We start from the raw sequence: 23045 nt of genomic DNA on the forward strand, positions 1-23045 counted from the left end.
ATCTGTCTGACCCCAGTACCCATAACCATTAGGCATACTATAGGGGGAGATAGTTCCCTATCCTGAAACAGGACGGTTCCTTACATGCGAGATGCCTAGGATAGAGCTTTGGCAGGGGATTCCACAGGCTTGACATAAAGTAGAATTCCAAGACAAAAATGCAGTATAGGCAGTTTGTCCTTGAGCAACTCCTTAACAAACATTCTTTGTCCCTTGTACAGTATGCTTTAGTGACCCTAGTCATTTTGGTCATCAGATACCCTCTCTAAAGAGATGAGCTGGGAGTTTCCTGGAAACATGTACCATAAGTAGTTCCTAGAATGTTATTTCAAATATGAAACCATCACTGTGTGTATATTTTTAAAACCATCCAGTGTTTTCATTTTTAACTTGATGTTCCTGTTTAATACATTCATGATGATTGGTAGAAGGAGTAGTGTGAGGAGAAAACCAGACTTGGCTCTCTAAGCTACAGCCGCCTTAGAAACAGTGCCTTCGCCCACATGGCTGTAATCAGCTGTGCGTCCACCTTTGACTCTCGGAGGAGTATTTGTACATTCCCAGACAGCCTGTAAATCCCCAGAAGTGAAGGGTCATGGGCCAGAGGAAATGGCTATAATTGTTCTTCTCATATAGACTTGAAATAAATAAATGACAAAAGTGTTTACAGATGGTTTATTGGATTTTTTCCTATTTTCAAAAATAATATATTTGGAATTAACCTTGAGGGTTTTCTCTGTCATTTGCCCTGATGTTTCACGACAAGAACGATGTTTTGTTTTCATTTTCTAATTTTCATGCCATGTGAACATTTCCTGCTGTAGTTGAAGGGGAAATATATCATCTAGTGATGTCACACAGTGCCTTTGGAACTAGTGAGGTTAAATACCATAGAGCAGCAAAAAAAGTGAGACTTCCGTCATCAGTTAGACCTGTTGATAATTTTAGGCAGCTTCTGTTTATGTTTCCATTTTTTGGAAAGGAAGCTATCTCCACTATTTTTGCCACTCATGTAAAAGTACACAGACTTGACCTCTTGCCTTTTATGCTGAAATTTTTTCACATCATTACATAGCCTGATCTTTTAGGAAGGGGTGACTGACCACATCAAGGACACATGGGAAAAAGTAGTGTGCTTTTAGCACCTCCAGCTGAGTTTCCTAGCTATTGATGTTTCATTGAGCAGCTCTCTCTTAGCTGCCCCAGCAAGACAAGGACGCAAGCCTAGTAGTTAGCTTTTCCAAGGGACCTGAGGCTCTTGAACACTGTCCTCCCAGCGGCTCTTGTCAGCTGGCAGCCAAAGCCCCCACAGCCCATCTGGGACCGCTCGCTCCCACAGGCCTATGCACCGTTTCATAACTTTCTCAGAGCAGGAAAGGTAACATTTGGACTGGCTCCTCAAGGCTTAGAATGTATTAAACAGGCTCAGAAGCTTAAGCATTATTAAAGTCGGGAAAGAGGCGAGGGTACTAGATATCATTCCTGCATCCTCTGTGGTAACAGGACATATCGGCACCACTTGTCCATCCCACTCATCAATAATAGTCCCAGCCTACAAAGAAGGAAACGTGTTTAGATAAGGAATCCTATGACATGCCTGTCCCCGTGTTACTGACACCATAATCCCACGACATCCAGTGTGTAAAACCCAGACTTCAGTTATCAAGCATTAGCGAACTTGCAGGAGCCTCAGAGCAGATGTGAATTTCCAAAAGACTTTTATTTTCAGGGATTATCTTTGCATGTGTTTGTGCACTCCCTCGGGAAAAGCAGATGGTTGTGCATCAGGACTGCTGTCTGAAAGTCTGTCTCTTCTCAATTTTGTAAGGACCAAAAAGCTGATCATTGATGTCATCCGGAACCAACCAGGGAACACACTGACAGAAATCTTGGAGACACCAGCAACTGCAAAAGAGGTTAAGTAATTGGTCTTTGAATGTAAAATAATAAGTACCATGTGTGGAAGTTGACTTGACTGATCTTCATGTCCAGTGTTTACTGTTGTCTTGAAAACACTGCAAGTGACATGGTTTGAAAGTAAGGAATTTTATCTCTTACTCTAGCCAGCTGAGTTGAGTCGTATATATGAAATCCCTATCCAAGGGAATGAAATAGAAAATGCAGCACCAAATTTATGCTGGATGTAATTTTGTCCTAGACTGTGAAGGTAGTTCTGGGTCAAAGCTTCTGAATGCTCATCGTAAACTTCATCACTCAGTGGGTAGGCAGGTAAGTTGTTAAGACATAGTTCTGGTCAGTAGGATATAGGAAAATACCTCTCATGTTTTACATGTTGGCTAACTTGAAACAAACCAGCGTCTCACACGTGAAAACTGTTTTCTAAATGCTTCAAGAGCAAATGTGTTCAGTCCGTCAGGTCAGAGCACCATTACCCTGGTATAAGCAACTAAAGATTCATAACAATCTTGCATTAAAATCTTTATCAACATCTGTGAAAATGCATCATTGTTTATTTCACTCATTTTTAATGAAATTAATTCACTGTTACTGCTTTAGTTGTCAGTAATTGTCACTCCCTGGAAAAAGTTAACAAAATTATCTAATTAGGTACTACTTCCTGGCAGAGCTACCCATAATTTTCCTGAGTCATTCTTTTTTTTTTTAAAGACTTTACTTTTTTTTAATGTTTGTTTATTTGAGAGAGAGAGACGGAGAGAGAGAGAGAGAGAGCCCGCTCACATGGGGGAGGGGCAGAGAGAGCGGGGTACAGAGGATCCAAAGCGGGCTCTGCACTGACAGGGAGCCCAGTGCGGGGTTTGAACTCACGAACGGTGAGATCTTGACCTGAGCCAAGATCAAGAGTCGGATGCTTAAGGGACTGAGGCACCCAGGTGCCCCCTGCATCATTTTTAATTAAAGCGGTTGCCTCTAAGAAATGACTGTCAATTTTTAATTTTAAAAATATATAAAATAAAACTACAAGTGATCTGATGTCGGTTAATGTATGAATATTTTTAAACAATGTGCGTGGAATATTGTGAGTGGAATATTTTAATTTAGTAAGAGAATTTTAGTCCTTATTGAATATTTAATTTTTCCCCAAATGTCACTAAGAATGCTGCATCTCCTAGCTATGTAATTCTGGGCACTTAGAAGTTTTTCTGAGCCTCAGTTTTATCAGCTATAAAATGAGAATAATAATAGTGCTTAATTCACAGCAGTAAAAAATGAGTTAAAACATGTTAAGTGGGTAGAATACCTGGCTCATATTAGATGTTCAGCAACATATTAGGTGCTACAGTTGCTGTTGTTATTTACTGCTGGCCTGGTTAACTATTCCTGTGTAGGTGATACTGCTCTGTCATCTGATAATACTTGTATCCTTAGACTTCATTCATTGTGTCAATCATCTAATGAAATGGGAAGATCACCAGTCTCCTTAGAAAACTTTTTTTTTTTTTAACAACCTGTCCAAATTCTATTCATTCATTTAGTATGAGCTCGAATATTCTTATTCCATTTTGGTTCCAGAAAACCCTGCAGGTTTTTCAGAGTTGGTAGTTTGAGAATTATTCCCTCATTAGAACAAAGGTCTCTGCCTTCCTGGCTTACAGATCTCCATAAATATGGCTGAGGTGTGAGAGTTCAGTCAGGTTCTGGATGTTCAGGGTGTTAGCTGTGTTTTCATGAATAATGTAGTCTTAGTTTCCTCAACTGAAGTCTCTAGCAGATGGAAATCCTTCCGTTCAGGGAATTATAAGGCATCAGTTCCCCACTGGAGTATGTTTGTTACTAAGGTGATCTGTCATGTTTGCACTAAAGGAGCCATTGAGAATTTTGCTCACAATAGGCCTGCCACCACTGCTATATTTCTCAAAAAGATGAAATAATCCCTTCCCAAAGACCTACTTCAAAATCCATGAGCACATGCTGATTCTGGCCGTTGAACTCTGACTTGAGGACTTCTTTTATTTTGACATTAACTTGCCTTATACAGCTTATGAATTTGTGAGATGGGGGAATCAGAGAAAAGTCACCATCTTGATATTCCCTTTTCAGGAAGCAGATCATGCCAGAGACATGGAGAGCCGTGCAATTATAGATTCCCAGGCCCCAGAGGAAATGAAGCATAGCCAGTCTATGATTGAAGATGCACAGCTACCCCTGCAGCAGAAGAAGAGGAAAATCCAGAGAAATCTTCGGACTTTGGAACAAACCAGACATGTGTCATCCAAAAATAAGTACCAAGACATTCTCAATGAGATTGCCAAGGTTTTTGACAATAGTATTCTTCCTTCTACACTTAGCAGACCAACACTGGCTAATCGGTGGTCATATGCTGGGCAGTCTATGAGGTGACATGACAGATTCATAGTTGTAATGCCATGGTCAATATTACAGATTTTTATTTGCCTTTTTTAAAGGATCATTTACTTTATTTTTTTTAACATTTATTTATTTATTTTGAGAGAGAGAGAGAGGGAGAGAGAGAGAGAGAGAGCATGCAACTGGGGGAGAGGCAGAGACAGGGAGAGAGAGAATCCCAAGTAGGCTCCACGCTCAGCACAGAGCCACATGTAGGGCTTAATCCCATGACGATGAGATCATGACCTGAGCTGAAATCAAGAGCCAGACACTTAATCAACTGAGCCACCCAGGGGCCCCAATATTACAGATTTTTAAGGGTTGCACACCCATTGATGACTTTTTTTTTTTCGAAGTTTATTTATTTTGAGAGAACAAGTGGGGAAGGGGCAGAGAGACGGGTGGACATAGGGTCTGAAGCAGGCTCTGTGCTGACAGCAGAGTCTGATGTGGGGTTTGAACTCACAAACCATGAGATCGTGACCTGAGCCAAAGTCGGACACTTAACTGACTAAGCCACCCAGGTGCCCCCATGTGATGACTTTTAATAGAGAAAAATCACAACTTTTCCAAGTCATTAGGACATTAGACACACTAGAAATAAATGCTCAGGAAATGGAATAGACAAGTTTCATCTATACTTTTAAAACAATACCTACTAGTTTTGTGGGGTTTTTAAAAGATTTTTTTAGTAATCTCTATACTTAACGTGGGACTCAAACCTACAACACCAAGGTCAAGAGTCACATGCCCCACTGACTGAGCCAGTCAGGCGCTCCAATACCTACTAGTTTTTTGGTTTTGTTTTTCCCAATACCTACTAGTTTTAAAAATGACACTACTATGAGAGTTCTCTCTTGAGTTGTCATATAGCCCAACTGCTCTTAGGACCTGGCACTGAGATGATAACTCTTTGTTCCTGAGAATTTGCCTCTGAACAATTGACCCTAAATGCAGTTGAGACTTAGATGTTGCTTTCTGTTTTCTCATCCCGTATTTTAACAGTTGGGAAACTTCCTGAGAAAAGGATCTCAAATTAGTGTGAGGAAACATCACAGGAAATGGCTGAGATCTGTTTGCCAAGGATAAGGAAATACATATTTGGGTCAAAGAACATTTCATTCTTTGCATCCAAACATGCAAATTAAAAATGGGTCTGGAGGTTCACAGCAGTTAAGTGATCAGAAAAAAAAAGTAAATTGTCTTAATTTCTTGGTGGAAAATCACCTCCATTTCTTTTTTCCGTGGAAAGTTATGGTCACTTTTGGCAATAGTCTTATTCCTCCTAGCCTAAGTGGCTCAAGGGAAGTCACATTTCTTTCTATAGCCCTGGGGTGGAAAATATCTGTCTTTGCGAATATGTAGTAGAAAAATTAATGTTTTCGCCTTTTAAAAAAAGCTGTCATGAAGGTATCCTCCAAAAGATCCTGTTTAATGGACAATTTTTACACATACATGTGTATGTCCGTCTGGATTCCTAGGGGAATGTTTTTTAATTTGTCCACATAGGGAAAATAATATTAAACAAGCACCATTTTTATGATTTTCATGATTTACCAGTTAGAATTACAAAAAAATCTTATGTCTATAAGTTTAAACATAGCATAGCCCTTGTAATTTGTGAGTAACTTGAACGACGTGATGTTCTAGGAACTGTATTTAAATCCAAGCAGTAGTCACCAAAGTTAAATCTTTCCAGTCAGCCTTGAGAGCTCAGTTGTTTTTGCAAGCCTTCAGAAATAGTTCCCAGATTAAAAAAAAGGAAAGAAAAAAAAGAACTATTTCCCAGATTAAAAAGTGCATTGTGTTTTTGTTTTGTTTTGTTTTGTTTTTATTTCTAAAATGAATGCAGTAATTGCATGTAAACCTTTTCAGGTAAAGTATTCTTCAAAGTGGAATGTTGAAAACATTTTGAAGAAATTGCTATCTCCTACTGAAGTCTTCCTTATGCCCCTTTTAGAACACTATTTCATTTTATGGTCATTCTAAAAATGCTTCTCTTCTTTTCCATCAAAACAAAAATAAATTTTAGCATCTCTGTAAACATGAATTAGGGACCTTTGCCAGTCCGAAGTAAGCAAGGAAGGGGGGAGCACCTTAGTTTGCAGAGATTATGGGGTACCTGGCTGGTTCAGTTGGTAGAGTATGGAGCTCTTGATCTTGGGGTCGTGAGTTCAAGCCTCAGGTTGGGTGCAGAGATTGCTTAAGTTAAACTTAAACATGTGTATACACACACACACAACTATATATATTTTTTTATAAATATATATTTATATAAATATATATAAATTATTAAAATATATATTATAAAATTATAAATTTTATAAATTATAAAAATATATATTTATATAAATATATATAAATATAAATATATATGTAAAGATTAAGGTGACTAAGGGAAGTTAAGGTTAACAGTCACAAACAGTGACTTCATAGTCCACATTCTTCTTGTCCCAAATTGGCAGTGTCATAAATTAAACTTCTTAAATGTCGTATCATAGCCTTTACTTGTTTTTTAGGACATTCGAAATCAAAGAATACATCGTAAACTTCGAAAAGCTGAATTGGCAAAACTTCAGCAAACCCTGAATGCACTTAATGAGAAGGCGGCATTTTATGAAGAGCAAATTAATTATTATGACACCTACATAAAGACTTGCGTGGACAACTTAAAAAGACGGTAAATTAAAAATCATATATCCATTTGTAATGTCATGATTTATATGGGTGTCAATTATTTTACCCACTTGGATGATTGGGTTTGGAAGCAAACTCTTTGCTTTCTTTTATAACCAAAAAACTAGAATCTGGATTTTGTGATTTGCTACTGGGATCTAAGAAGTCAGGAGTGCATTGAGATACTTTTTAATTGTCCATCAGCATTGAAATTCACGTAGCTCGACCTGTTGTATTCTAAGCAAGTAGCTTTATTTATTTTTTTTTAAATGTTTATTTACTTTTGAGACAGAGAGAGACACAGCATGAGCAGGGAAGGGGCAGAGAGAGACACAGAATGTGAAGCAGGCTCTAGGCTCTGAGCTGTCAGCACAGAGCCCGACGCGGGGCTTGAACTCACGAACTGTGAGATCATGACCTGAGCGGAAGTCGGTCGCTTAACCGACTGAGCCACCCAGGCGCCCCTCTAAGCAAGTAGTTTTAATGCTTGGGGAAGCACTCTCATTTTCCCTTTGGTCTCTTTTACTCAAAGAGGCCAAACACTATGATAAAAAAAATTGAAGCTACTCTTACTTTTTGAATATTTACAATAAACAATGTTAGGTAACCCCAGGTATTTGCTAATAGCAGAATGTGGCCTAATGATTTTAAATTACTTAGTGCTTTTAAAACATTATCATTGATGGGGAACCTGGATGGCTCTGTCAGTCAAGCATATAACTTCGGCTCAGGTCATAATGTCACGGTTCGTGGGTTTGAGCCCCACGTCGGGCTCTGTGCTGACAGCTCAGAGCCTGGAGCCTGCTTCGGATTCCATGTCTCCTTCTAGACACACCTCTCCCCTGCTCAGAGTCTGTTTGTCTCGCTTTCTCAAAAATAAACGTTTAAAATTTTTTTTTAATTATTATTGACATGAAAGACAAAATTTGGCAGTTCCCCATTACCCATTAGCATACGTATTACAGATTTTTTTATACACAGCAGAGCCACTTTTAATGAGTATTCTTTGCTCATTGTTGTTCTTCCTACTTACTAGACTAAGGCTGATACGAATCAGATTTTAATTACCCATTTAAATGTGTAGCATAATGTTTTCATGCAGTAAGAAATGGTGCTGTATGGAATAATCAATTGCATTAATCACAGAAGATTTGATGAAGGGAAATAACCAAATTTAAACCTCCCTTATTTGGGCCCCACTAGTTCTGAATTTTAATTCCTTGCCTTGAAGCCTGTAAATTACTGTATTCCTGGAGAAAGAAGTTGATCCAGCTAATAATACCCAGTAGAAATAAGGCTGTTAGAGGGCTGGGGTTTTTTTGTTTGTTTTTTTTACTTGCAACCACTTGAAGGCATTTTACAACCTTTGCCGCTAATGAGGCGAGCTAGATTTGCGTTCTAATTCTTTCTTACGTTGTGTGATCTATGACCGAGCCCAGTGAACTCTGGAACTTAAGTTTTCTCATCTTTAAGGTGGCAAGAGGAGTACCAGCCTCACAAGTGTTACTATGAGAGCTAAATGAAATCATAAGAAAGGAATTAATTGATTTCCAAGCACTATGGAAATGTTGATTTTACAAAGGTGAGGCAGTATTCAAAAAGCGCTTAGAACATGGCTGGTCACACAGTATTTATTCAATAAACTAAAACAGTCCTAGTAATACCTTTACTTAGGAGTATGCAGTTCATATTACGGAACCAAAGCTGCTTGTGACATGACTTTCTATCGCCACTTAGTTCAATATGCCTGAGAAAATACAGTAAGTACTGGTCTGTCGGTCACTTTGTAGATAGCCTTCTCTGACATTTCAGCTGTGAGGTTTTATGGCGAGGGAAAATCACCACCTACTTTCACAAAATAAAGTTTCATACTCAGGGCGGTGGGGGCCAAGCGTGAACAGTGGTGGGCACCACCACAACCTCTGAGTTTGCCGTCATGACAACAGATGGTTTATTCTTATTTTGTCAGAAATTCTCGAAGGTCAATTAAACTAGATGGAAAAGGAGAACCGAAAGGGGCGAAGAGAGCCAAGCCAGTGAGGTACACGGCTGCAAAGCTGCATGAGAAGGGGGTCCTGCTGGGGATAGACGACCTTCAGACAAACCAGTGAGTGTGGCCTGGAATCTGCACAGAATTACAGATGCCCTCTAATCACTCCCATAAAATCTGACTCACTTCTTTTTGGTTTCCTGTGGCCTTTGAAGAGAGCTTCATTTGGTCTATCAAGGCTTACCCTTGATTACAGATGACAGGGCGGGGACGTACGTGTATTGTAATCTCTAGTCTGCCCATCAGACCCCGAGCATCAGTGCCGGGGGTTGTATGAAGTGCTGAGCGGGTCGTGTTTCCCATGGCTGGTCCAGTACATTTGGGTTTGCCAGCCTCCCCCTTCTCTCGGGAAAAACTGAGTCATAGCATTGAGAATGAAAAGCTGTCTTTTTGTCTTGATAGAGAGAGTTATTTACAATAGTATCTTTCTCACTTCAGAGCCACAGACTATGTGTGCCAACACCCGGGTCAGAGCCACTCTAGCAGTGTGCTGCTCGTGTGTGTGTTTGATGTAGAGGAGAAAATGGAAACCCTCCTCCGCAGCCCCGCACTGGGTGCCAGAGGGCTCTCTCTTTTAAAGGAACTGTGACCCTTGTGGCCCATCACTGTTGCAGGGAGCCACATTCACCATGTGCACTCCTCTCTAACTCCTGCCCTCTCTCCAGGCCTGGCTTCTGTTCCGTTTATGGCAGCAAACCTTTTTCTCTCAACCATACTGACTCAGAAAATGCTTCTTCGTCTTTGTAGTTTCTATAGAAGTAACCATCTAAAACATTCAACTGGCGTCTCAGCAGTCTAAGTCACTATTTAATTCTCAGGATCTGTGAACCCCATTTTTCCAACTGTATTTTAAGCTCTTTAAGAACAAGGACCGTGTTTAATAGCATTTCTTCAGTAATAAAGCATCTACTTGGGTGCTCTAGGCAACAATCTCAACAAGAGCTATCAAACCTAGTTTTAATGAGCAGAGTGGGGAAGGAGAATGATGGGAGGTTGGGGAGGCTTCCTTAGGACTTTCCGGTGGACCTTTCACTAAGCGTGGTAATGTAGGATTCCGTTAACTAGTTTCAGCTTTACACATATAGTTGCAATTCCTCATATGAATGTCCCTTTCTTCACTAGGTTTAAAAATGTTACATTTGATATCATATCTACTGAAGATGTGGGCATCTTTGATGTGAGATCAAAATTCCTTGGTGTTGAGATGGAGAAGGTACAGCTCAATATTCAGGTAAGCTGGGATTTCTGCAAAGTGGGGGTGAGTTTTATAATGTGCGGCGTGCTTCCCCTGGCTTGCCCTCTTCATGACAACACGGGGGTGTAACAGATGATCGCTGCAAGCCTTATTTGCCAATATTGGCCTTTTAAGCTTTGGTGATTTGTGGAAAGCTCTGATCTTTCAAAGTATTAGAACTTAAAACGCTTTTAGATGGCAAACCGTAGCAGTCAGCTTTTCTAAGTCATGTTTCCATTTTGATGCTTAGAGGGAAAAAAATAGCATAAAAGTATTCAAAGCTATTAAGGCGAGAAAGTTTTCTTATTTTATTTTTACTTTTTTAATGTTTTTCTTTATTTTTTATTTATTTTATTTTATTTTTTGAGAGGGGGCGGTTTGTGAGCAGGGGAGGGACAGAGAGAGGGGGACAGAGGAACCGAAGTGGGCTCTGTCTGCACTGACAGCAGAGAGCCCAGTGTGGGGCTCAAACTCACGAACTAGAAGATCATGACCTGAGCCAAAGTCAGATGCTTAACTGAACTAAGCCACCCAGATGCCCCAAAAGTTTTCTTTCATTTGGAACTTGGATTTCTTTGTAAGACTATATATCCCCAGGATTGGAACTTTACTGACCTCATTTCTGCTTCTTTCTCCTGCTTAGAATCATGTCTACATTAGTTTATTAAATCTGTTAAATGCTTAGGCACATAAGACATGCAAAATAGTTATCTACAAGTAGAAAAATGGCGTCTACAGTCGGAATTATTGCTGTTTTCTCATGAGGACCATATTTAAGCCAAATAGACTTGAACAGAAGCTGAGACATCCAGTTTCTATGTCCAAAAACAAAAGGAGCAAGAACAACAATGACCAAAAGAAGTGAAAGGAGAACACAATCAAAGGCTTAAGATCATCTTCTGCCAAATGGATCCTCAGCATAGGATCAAATAAAAGATGTAATTGAGTTTTTCTTTTTCACATGAGAGATTTTCAGTGGAAATAACACCTATTTACATGGGTCCCAAACTACTAGTAAAATGGTTCCCAGGTATTCTATGTGTATCTACACAAACCATCTTGATGAGCCACTGCAAGGGACAAGTTCTAGCTTCCCTGCCTGCTGAGCCCCTGGCTGAGAACCCTGAAATTATTTCCCCCTCCTAGGAGCAGATGCCATTGCCCTTCTTTCCCCTGTAGCATTGCTTGTAATTTAGAAAAAAACAAAAAACTAAAGGAGTATGATAAGGGCCATTGAGATAATGGAGTGAGAGTCCAGAGAGAAAATGAAAGATAATGAGTAATTGTGAAAAGTATACATAAGTAAAACAGCGTTATTTTCTACCTTATTTTTAAACGCCAGTAAATGTAGCCATCTAACAATTTAACTGAAAAGCTTGAGTTACTTTATGTACCATTTAGATAAATACGGGAAGAGTAAAGAGAGTGCTGCTAGGGATGTGCCTTCGTTAGTCATTCTTTAGAAGTGGCAAAAACGTATCATGTGTTTGTCAAGAAGGAAATGACCCGAGACCAATCAGCATCAACTGGACAGACGAATCCCAAGTGACAGGCACACACCTGTTCACAGAGGCCTCAGGAATTCCAGGGCACTTCCTTTGAACACTGGTGCAAATACCAAGCTTCATTTGCTGCTTTGTTAAGGTTTCAGTATGCGGTAGGATTAACTCTTCATGCCATTCATCTGTACACAGAATTGATTGTGAAATGTTACTCCTTAGCTGCATACAGGTAACTCATACACCCCAGATTTTTAAAGTCATGAACATGTCACCAGGGCTAACTACATAATTTGTGGGGCTTGGTACAGAATGAAAAGGTACAGCCCCTTATTCAGAATTATTGAGCGTTTCAAGATGGTGAGAGCAGAGCATTACACTCTGTACGGGTTGAATGCCCCAGTAGCCAGCCCAGCATCTAACAGCTAATAAAGTCAGACTTCTGTTTATATTTATGGCTTTCAGGCAATTACATTAACAAGTGAATTACCTGATGGCCAGGTCTTTACTGTGAGACAAGAACTGGCAAAAGGACAGAAATTTCTAAGAGAACTAAGGGAGATCCCTTCTAACATTATGTTTCTGGGTCTTCTTCTCCCCTCCTTCCTCGCTTCCTAAATATTATGTCGTAATTGTATCCTGCAACTGTCGGCAGTATACCTAACAGGTGGGTGCGACGTAAGATGTTCTGCTCCCACCAATAATGTTCAGTGTTTATCAAGGGCTACGGGGTTGACGCCGTTCCCTTCCCAGATGAAGAGCTGAGGTTCAGGGAATTCATTATACAAGAGGCAGCTGGAGTCCAAGTTGTTCATCAGTCTGCTCCATTGCCCCTCGCACAGGATTACAGTTGATCTTGACAAAGCATGGGCCCCTACAAATGGCTTGTGGACTTTGATCTCCTATGTCCAATAGCACCCTTGTGAAATTAGCAGTGTTGTCCCAATTTACACAAACAAAACAACTTCAGAGAGGTGGTGTGATGTCGCAGGGTCATAAGATAGCAAATGGCGGGGCTGAGTCTCAAATCTGATCTTCCGTCCACAAGTACAATCATTATCATTGCTCCCCACCTTGGGGGCCCAGCTGCTTCCCCTGCAGACACCTACAGGTGTCTCTCACTTTGAGCACAGTTGGAGGAATGTGAGGAGGTGGAGGGGGACGCTGGCAGCAGCTAAAGTTCTCTCAAAGATGATTCCAACTTGTGCAGGTGGCCTTGCTTAATAGAGATACAAGGCATTATCACTAAGAACCAAGAAGTTTCCTGGGGCGCCTAGGTGGCTCATTCAGTTGAGCATCCAACTCTTGATATCAGCTCAGGTCATGACCTCATGGTATGTGGGATCGAGCCCCACATCAGGTTCTGTGCTGATAGTGCAGAGCCTGATTGGGATATTCTCTCTCTCTCTCTCTCTCTCTTTCTCTCTCTCTCTCTCTCTCTCTCTCTCTCTCTCTCAAAATAAATAAAACATTAAAAAAAAAAACAAACAAAGAAGTTTCCAGAGCTAGAAAAAAACGAGGTCCGGTTATTAGTCTAGGGCAGTTCAAGAATGATATCTTCTATTTGGGGAAGCCCCCCTGTTCTATGTTATTGTGAGACATTGCTCCTTAATCTCATGCATATGATTAGTGTGACCCAGTTACTAATTCTAGCAAGAGTTGATGTCCTTTGATTATGAGGTGGCAGTGAAACATAGAACGATAGACTGACGTGAGAATAAGGGCTTGTTCTCAGTACAGGAACACAAAGTAGTCTAGATCAGGAAAGACTAGCTTTGTACACTGGTCTCCAAATTGTAATCCACAACTTCAGTAAATCACATGAGCATTTATCCCCACTTTACATACTTATTTATAAAGTATACATGTTCATGCTGACAGCTCAGAGCCTGGAGCCTGTTTTAGATTCTGTGTCCTCTCTCTCTGCCCCTCCCGCCCTCATGCTCTGTCTTTCTCTCCTCCAAAAATAAATAAAAACATTAAAAAAATGTTTTTAAAGTATACATGTTCCTACTACTAGACTCAAAATATACTTTATAAAATATATACACAAAATTTAAGTGTTTAAAGAATGAGAGAAAATAATAAATGGGAGTTTTCATACTCTTTTTGCTCCCCAAGGGATAGCCTTGCTCACTTCACTTTAGAAAACACCACCGTTCTTGCAGCACCTGGGTGGCTCAGTTGGCTCAGGTCATGATCTTAAGGTTCATGAGGTTGAGCCCCATATCAGCTGAGCTTGACTCCCTCTTCGGGTGAGCCCCAATTCTCTCTCTCCCCTTCTCTTTGCCCCCACCCCTCTCTCTTCCCCTCCCCTCTCTCTTCCTCTCACTCACTTGTGCCCTCTGTCTCAAAAAAAAAAAAAAAAAAAGGAAACACCACTGTAAAAAGAAACACCACTGTCTAAAGGATATGCCCCATCCTGCTGGATTATCTGTATTTTGAATGTTTCAATTAAAATTATAATTATGGGGCTGCCTGGGTGACTCAGTCAGTAAAGCATCTGACTCTTGATTTCAGCTCAGGTAATGATCTCAGGGTCCTAAGATCAAGCCCCATATGGGGCTCTGTGCTGGGCATGGAGCCTGCTTCAGATTCTCTGTCTCTCCCCCTCCCCCTCCACGTGCATACTCCCTCTCTCTAAAATAAATAATTTTTAAAAGTTACAATTACATATCTGATATTAACTTGATGATGGTTTTCTTTCATACAGTGCTCATCAATTCTAAAAATCTGTTTTCTTTCATTTTGGTAGGTGCTTCTCAAAGTATGGCACTCAGACCATCAGTACCATCATCACATAGGACCTTGTTAAAATGCATATTCTTGGGCCTTACCCCAGAGCTACAAAGTCAGAACTTCCAGTGCATGGGGCCCAACAATCTGTGTTTTAACTAGCTTGTGTTTTTAACCAAATGATCCCGATGCACACTGACACTTAAGAACCTCCACAGAGGTCACTAGGTCAACTGAATCTATTTTTGTCGACAGATTCTTCTAGAATGTTTTTTTAAGAATGTTCTTAAGCACGCAAAATGTTAAATTTGAGATTTAATGATGTCCCTTACACTTTCAGGATTTACTCCAGATGCAGTATGAAGGCGTAGCTGTAATGAAAATGTTTGATAAGGTTAAAGTGAATGTAAACCTTCTCATCTACCTGCTGAACAAGAAATTCTATGGAAAGTGAAGTGCCTACAGAAGTGTCATGGAATCTGTATCACCTGGATTGAGATGAATCTGCTTAATATTTTTGTTGTTAAACATGATTGAAATCACTGCTTACAAATGTGTGGGTTTTTTTTTTTTTCTTAAATGACCAAAACTGTTCTGAAGAATGTACCCATGTGCCTTTTTGATAATTTGATACTATGGTAGAATAATACAAAAAATGAATTGATGGAAACACTTCCACATTATGCTGTGGTATAGGTACTCTGACTTAAAACTTTGGCAATCTGTGATTTGTTTTAAAGTAGGGAGAAAATAAGTTTAGCTGACTTAGAGACAAATCTGTAGACCTATTTTCCTATGAACAAATAATTTTAAGTGTCCCGTTTGAATAATGTCATCCTTCATAGATTTTTTTCTTGGGAGAAATGGAAACCTAATTATTTGTAATGAATTATTTACACAGATACTTTGTTCTAAGCCCTGCCTTCTGGGAGTTACCAATTTTAAAGAACTTTTGTGCAATTCAAAATGAAGTTTTTATAAGTAATTGAAAGTGACAGTACAATAACACTTTCTGTATAAAATTATATATTTTATGTGATTTATTCCTACTAAATGAAGTGCACTACTGCCTTGTGGTAAAGGCTCTTGTTCCCAGAGCCTTTAAGTGACTAAGGAGCACCATGGATAGCGAGCTTAAACCCCCACCTCCGCCCCCCACAGTTTATTTGAATACTTCAATTGTGCCTCTCAATTTTTTGTAATGCAATAAAATCAGTATCTAGATGGTTTTTAAATGTATTCTTTGAAAATTGTTTTATGTAAAATAAATGTTAACTGAATTACATGAATTGGACTTTTTAGGTGTCCTAATACTAAATCATTTTGTGGGTAGAAGGTTCTTGGTGGGGCTTACCAGGAAAAGAAATAACGTGTCGACAGCTGTACTTGTTAGGGTGCAGACTAAAAAGCTGTAACCAAGGGATTACAAAACCCTGTGGCTGGGGCGCCCAGTCAGTTACACGTCCTTTCAGTCGTTACTGAAATAAGAGAGAAGTTGGTTTTTGTCAGGTTCATCAGTTCAGAGGTAAGTGAGCAGGCTTACAAGACTGTTTAGAGACCCAGGCTGGCCACTTGGCTCTGTCTTGATCACTGAAGGGAGAAAGAAGTCCAGGGCATGCCATTTTGTTTTAAGTAATTTTGAGTCACTTCTCACATCTGATTGACGAAAACTTAGTCATGCAGCCACAACCAGCTTCAATAGAGCCTGGGAAATAAGATCTTTTAATCAGGCAGCCCTGTTCTCAATTAAAAGCTGAGGTGGGGCATCTGGGTGGCTCAGTCCTTTGAGCTTCTGACTCTTGGTTTTGGCTCAGACCGTAATCTCGCGCAGTTCGTGGGTTCTAGCACCGCATGTGGCTCTGCACTGACAGTGTGGGGCCTGCTTGGGATTCTCTCTCTCTCTCCCTCTCTCTCTCTCCCCTCCCCTTCTCTCTCTCTCAAAAAACTAAAAAAAAAAAAAAAATTTTTTTTAAACTGGGGTAAGAGAGAGGTGATACTATTAATAAAAGAAAGAGTGATTCCTGGGGACAGGTTAGCTAGCTATCTTCATGACAGTAGTGATTCAGACTCTCACGCTGGAGCCCCCTGATACTTGGGATTCTGTTTATTCATTCGACAGGCTTTATTTTTCATAGGGATTACAAAATATTTCTCAGTGTAACTTAAGCTCATTTAACAAAAATGAACTTTAGTGTGAGATCAATAGAATTTGGAAACTACAAATTTTTAAACTTTGTTTAATCTTTTGAAAGAGATCAGAGGGGGGCGGAGGGGGGCAGAGAGAGGAGGGAGAGAATCCCAAGCAAGCTCTGTGTGCTGTCACTGCAGAGCCCAACGTGGGGCTCAATCCCACAGACCATGCCATCATGACCCAAGCCCAAATTAAGAGACGTTTAACTGACTGAGCCATCCAGGCACCCCAGAAAGTTCAAATTTTCAAAAGTAGAATCTGCCACTTTAGTGATTATGTCCAGCTGTGCATATTTTTAGCAAAGAGAGCAAGTCTACACTACTGGTCATCTGATCTACAAATGTGGTGGGATCGACAAAAGAACTATCAAAAAAATTTGAGGAGTCTGCAGAGATGGGAAAGTGCTCCTTCAAGTACGCCTGGGTCTCAGATAAACTGAAAGCCGAATGTGAACGTGGTATCATCATTGCTATCTCCCTGTGGAAATTTGAGACCAGCAAGTCCTGTGTGACTACCATTGATGCCCCAGGACACAGAGACTTTATCAAAAATACGATTACAGGCACATCCCAGGCCGACTGTGCTGAGCTGATCGTTGCTGATGTTGACGAATTTGAAGCAGGTATCTCCAAGAATGGGCAGAACCGTGAGCATGCCCTTGTGGCTTACACGCTGCGTGTAAAACAACTTGTTGGATTCCACTGAGCCACCCTACAGCCAGAGATAGGAGAAAATCGTTAAGGAAGTCAGCACCTACAGTAAGCAAATTGGCTACCACCCCGACACAGTGGCGTTTGTGCCAATTTCTGGTTGGAAAGGTGACAACATGCTGGAGACAAGTGCTAACACGCCCTGGTTCAAGAGATGGAAAGTCACCCGTAAAGATGGCAATGCCAGTGGAACCACACTGCTTGAAACTCTGGATTGCATTCTGCCACCAACTCGTCCAACTGACAAGCCCTTGCGTCTGCCTTTCCAGGATGTCTACAAAATTGGTGGCATTGGTGCTGTCCCTGGGGGTCGAGTGGAGACCGGTGTTCTTAAACCAGGCATGGTGGTCACTTTTGCTCCAGTCAATGTTACAACTAAAGTAAAGTCTGCTGAAATGTACCAGGAAGCTCTGAGTGAGGCTCTTCCTGGGGACAACATGAGCTTCAATGTCAAGAACCTATCTGTCAAAGATGTCCATTGTGGCAATGTGGCTGGTGATAGCAAAAATGACCCACAATGGAAGCAACTGGCTTCACAGCTCAGGCGATAATCCTGAACCATCCGGGCCAAATCAGTGCCGGTTATGTACCTGTGCTGGACCGTCACACAGCTCATAGCGCCTGCAAGTTCACTGAGCGGAATGAGAAGATTGATCATCATTCTGGAAAAAAGCTGGAAGATGGTCCCAAGTTCTTGAAATCTGGTGATGCTACCATCGTTGATATGGTTCCTGGCAAGCCCATGTGTGTTGGGAACATCTCTGACTCTCCTCCTCTGGACCGTTTTGCTGTTCATGACATGAGACAGATGGTTGCTATGGGTGTCATCAAAGCAGTGGACAGAAGGCAGCTGGAGCTGTTAAAGTCACCAAGCCTGCCCAGAAAGCTCAGAAGGCTAAATGATTATTATCCCCAATCCCTGCCACCCCAGTCTTAATAAGTGGTGGGAGAACAGTCTCAGAACTGTTGTGCCAATTGGCCATTTAAGTTTAATAGTAAAAGACTGGGTAATGATAACAATGCACCATAAAACCTTCAGAAGGAAAGGAGAACGTTTTGTGGACCATTTGCTGTGTGTGTGTGTGTGTGTGTGTGTGTGTGTGTGGCAGTTTTGAGTTATTAGTTTTTAAAATCAGTGCTTTTTAATGGAAACAACTTGACCAAAAAATCTGTCACAGAATTTTGAGACCTGTTAAAACAAAAGTTTAATGAGAAAAAAAAAAAAAGGAAATGCTCTGTCAAAATGCTCGCTATCTTAACAGTTTGTGAATGTGTACATTTTTGTAATGCGTTAACCTTAACACAGACCTGCATACCTAAAAGGAATCAAATAAACATGCATCTTGTGTAGGGCCCATCTTGTGAAGAAACCTCATCTTCCCTGCAGTTACAGTACGTGAGGAACAGGATCCAGGGACAGTGGGAGGTAGATTAAGCTTCCTCCTCTGTGCTCCAGGAAAGATTTTTAGTGGAAATGTGTAGAAGGAGCCAAAGTTAAGGAAAAATATTTAGAGGCAAAAGCTAACGTTTCATAGTATTTCTGAAGGGAGTTTGTCTTATTCTGAGACTGAGCATTATGCTTGAGTCTTAACTGTATTAATATATACCTTCGTATCATGCCAGTACCGTTGAGGAAAGCAGTGCGTGTTTTCTCTCCCTTGGCCCACATGATAAGGCTATTGTTTTTTGTTTTTAATTTTTTTTCAATGTTTGTTTTTGAGAGAGAGCATGGGGAGGGGTGAGGCGGAGAGAGAGGGAGACACAAATCTGAAGCAGCCTCCAGGCTCTGAGCTGTCAACACAGAGCCCAATGCGGGGCTCTAACTCACAAACCATGAGATCATGACCTGAGCTAAAGTCAGATGCTTTAGCAGTTCAGCCACCCAGGCGCCCCGGTAAGGCTATTTATTGTTGAAGATACTACCAACTGACTGCTACTTGAGATCTTTAAGGCACATGAGTGAACGGGTGACCCAGAGAAGAAATGTGATGGAGCATGAACAAGAAGAAGCCAGCAGAGGCATGGATGTAGATATGGTTGGAACCAAGGCCTATACCCCTCTCAGGAGCACTGAACCCCAAGCCAGTGGACTGCTGTGTCTTATAACCCTGAGCCAGTAAAGACTCCTAACCATTGTAGAGGAAGAAAAATAATTTTCCCTCTCTCCTTCTGAGTGCTCCTTGGCTGAGACGCTCTGTAATAAATTATCAAGAGAAGGGTGCCTGGGTGGCTCTGTCAGTTAAGTATCCGACTCTTGATTTTGACTCACGTCATGATCTCACGGCGGGAACTTCCATGGTGGGCATGGAGCCCGCCTGGGATTCTCTCTCTCCCTCTCTGCCCCTCCCCCACACTCTCACTTTTGCTCTGTCAAAGTTAATTACGGAGGAAAAAAACAAATACAAGTTTAAAATGCATACCTCATGTATACGCAGGAAAACTAAGAAACACTCCTGGAAATAGCCCAAGCCCCCACCTTACTATCTTCGGCTAAAGGCAAAAGGTAAACATACATTAAAAAAAAAAAAAAAAAAAAAAGACAAAAGAAGGATGGTAGGGGGTAGATGGGGGGTGGAGAGTGCAATTCATGGGAAAGTGATAAGAGGAAATGTTTGCTCAAATTTGCCCCACCTGGAACATAAGCCAGGTGAAGAAGGAATGTCTGATAATAGGGCTCCAGTGTAAAATCTCTTTATATGTGTAAACTGCCGTTACAAAAGGATTACTTCTGCTTGCAGAGCTTCTCCTGTGTCGTTAGTTTTGAAAAATCATCACTTCAAAATAAGCCATATGCCAAAAGGCATATTTGGGAGCATTACACTCTGCTACCCTCCACCAGCTTCCTCCCCAGAACTCATAGCTTTTCTTAGTGGGAAGAAGAAAAAAAAAATGTTTTTTGCTTTTGAAACACTTAACCAATTGAAACTATAACTTAATTTTTGTATATCTGACTCCTTGACTTTGATGTATGTCTAGTCGTGTTTCCACTATTAAAAAATGGTATTGTTGCAAGGTTTAGCGTCCGTGCTACCTTGAACTGTACTTTTTAGCACCTAGACCTTAAGCTGCATCCTAGCTCCTCTCGAACAATGTGTCCTAGTCATCTCCAAGAGAGGGAAAACCTGTGCATACTTAATATTCTGGAAGTTTGTGGTAAAGAAAGAGACCACCTCAATGTGACCCTTGTCTGACCTGACATGTCTCCCTTAAGTCATTGAGAGACCAGAACTGTGACGATGTGTGTTAGTGTATGTGTGTGTGGTTGAGTTCTAATTAGAGGGGCTATTCATGATGCAATTTTAAAAACTTTGGCTGTGGTTAAGTAGGGATTTGTGGTACTCCTCAAATGTCCCCAGAGGTGAACCACAGGACTCTCAATGGTGATAGTTGCCTATATTTTAAGAAATTCTGCTAAGAATGGATGATACACTGCTGATAAGCTTTTGAAAACCTCTTGCCTCTGTTACTGAAACCTGAATTTAGCAGCAGGTTAAGATAGAGCTCTCAAAATCATCCTCTGAGTTCCAGAGGACAGAGACTGTCTTAGCCACTGCTCTAAGTCCAGAGCCTGGCCATGCCTCGTACGTGGTGCAGAGGTGGGGGCTCAAAGACTGCATCTGATGGGCTGGGAAGGAGGCAGACCTCACCACCCCACTGTCCCTCAGGAGTCACAGTATTGCTTTAGGTCGGCCCTGCTGTGAATGGAGCAGCTAGTGACTATCTCATTCTGACAACGCATATGCTCTCAAGTCAGTCTCCAAATAAAGGGGTTCATACAGATTTTCTAGGTTGCCTCACCCTTGTTTTCCTTAGAGTATAAAACCTCTGACCTAAAATGCAGTGGACGGTGTGATGGTTAATGTTATGTGTCCATTTGATAGGGCTAAGGGATGCCCAGATAACTGGTTAAAAAACACTATTTCTGGATGTGTCTGTGAGAGTATTTCCAGAAGAGATTAACTTTTGAAGGTGTGGATTCAGTAAAGATCCCTTCACCTTTGTGGACAGGCATCATCTAATCTGTTGAGAGCTCAAATACAAAAGGGCACAGGAAGGCAAAACCTCCCGCTCCCCCACCCCCCAAGTGGGCCGTCTATCTCCTGCTTTTACACAGGTTCTCAGGCCTCCAACTCTGGAATTCACACCAGCAGCCTCAGTCTCAGAATGGGAGTTATGCCATTAGCTCCCCTGGTCCTCATGCCTTTGGGCTGGGACTGAACTATACCACCAGCTGTTATGGTTCTTCCAGCTTACAGACAGCAGGTCGTGGGACTTCTCAGCCTCTCTAACCATGCGAGCCTTATATGTATATAAGAGAAGATTTATATATGTATATCTATATGTGTATATGTATATCTATATACATGATATAGATAGATGATAGATGTAGACTGTTGGTTTTGTTTTTCTGGAAAACCAAAACTAATACAGAATATGAATAGGAGAAGTAAAAGATACTGAGTTCACCTTATAAAACTGGAACAGGGGCGCCTGGGTGGCTCAGTCAGTTAAGCGTCCCACTTCGGCTCAGGTAACGATCTCGCCGTCCCTGAGTTCGAGCCCCGCGTCGGGCTCTGTGCTGACTGCTCAGAGCCTGGAGCCTGTTTCAGATTCTGTGTCTCCCTCTCTCTCTGACCCTGCCCTGTTCATGCTTTGTCTCTCTCTGTCTCAAAAATAAATAAACGTTAAAAAAAATTTTTTTTAAATAAAACTGGAACAAAAGTTTTTGTAGTTGTTTTCTTTTTATTTTATTTTTAATTTTTTTATCAATGTTTTTATTTACTTTTGAAGGGGAGAGAGACAGAGCATGAGCGGGGGAGGAGCAGAGAGAGAGGGAGACATAGAATCTGAAGCAGGCTCCAGGCTCTAAGCTGCCAGCACAGAGCCCAATGCGGGGCTCGAACTCACGAACTGTGAGATCATGACCTGAGCCGAAGTCGACGCTTACCCGACTGAGCCACCCAGGCACCCCAGTTGTTTTCTTTTTAATAGATACTGAATTTGACCTTTTTTTAGCACCCCAACCAAAGGGATAGTCTACTATTCTATCCATGGTGTAATTAGTGGAAATACACATGTTGACCCATTATGAGAGTTTAATTTTATTTCTAAACTCAAAATATGAATGCAGGTTTGTAACAACAAAAGGCAGGAATGGGTCTCCTATTGACTAGCCTGTACCTTGATTACAGACCCATCTGCTTCAAAAACAAATATGGAGATATCTGCACAGAACCTGGAGTATGTCATACCTAGTTTGAATACAACTTGATTTTATTTCATATGAGATATCAGCCCTGGTATCACCACCATTATCTTCCAAAAAGAAATTACTAAGGAAGTTCTTGAATATCTTGTTGTCTTTGGAGGGCTTCAAATAGAGAAGCAGTAACCATAATACCTGAAGCAGGTAGATCATGTAAAGGATTTAAAACAAACTGCTTTCGTATCATCTTATGATTAAAATTTTCACCTTTTGGGGGCACCTGGGTGGCTCAGTTGGTTAAATATCTGACTTCGGCTCAGGTCATGATCTCACGGTTCGTGGGGTTGAGCCCCCCAGAGGACTCTCTGCTGTTCAGATCCTCTATTTCCCTCTCTCTCTGCCCCTCCCATGCTTGTG

The 23045-nt window shown here is 41.1% G+C and overlaps 1 protein-coding gene and 1 pseudogene across 4 annotated transcripts in view; both read left to right on the forward strand.

Moving 5' to 3' along the window:
- Nucleotides 1-15745, forward strand: part of IQGAP2 (IQ motif containing GTPase activating protein 2) — a 294230-nt gene extending 278485 nt beyond the window's left edge. For all 4 annotated transcript variants that reach the window (XM_042988699.1, XM_042988712.1, XM_042988703.1 and 1 more), the window contains 6 exons: nt 1829-1916; nt 4021-4233; nt 6846-7006; nt 8972-9109; nt 10175-10283; nt 14862-15745. In XM_042988699.1, the coding sequence (XP_042844633.1) occupies nt 1829-1916; nt 4021-4233; nt 6846-7006; nt 8972-9109; nt 10175-10283; nt 14862-14975 (823 nt within the window). In that variant the 3' untranslated portion in view covers nt 14976-15745. The remainder of the gene's footprint in view (nt 1-1828; nt 1917-4020; nt 4234-6845; nt 7007-8971; nt 9110-10174; nt 10284-14861) is intronic.
- A 1233-nt stretch (nt 15746-16978) lies between these two features.
- Nucleotides 16979-18513, forward strand: LOC102965095 (annotated as a pseudogene).
- The last annotated feature ends 4532 nt before the right edge of the window (nt 18514-23045 follow it).

Source organism: Panthera tigris, chromosome A1 (genome assembly GCF_018350195.1).
Source record: "Panthera tigris isolate Pti1 chromosome A1, P.tigris_Pti1_mat1.1, whole genome shotgun sequence".
NCBI classification, from domain to species: domain Eukaryota; kingdom Metazoa; phylum Chordata; class Mammalia; order Carnivora; family Felidae; genus Panthera; species Panthera tigris.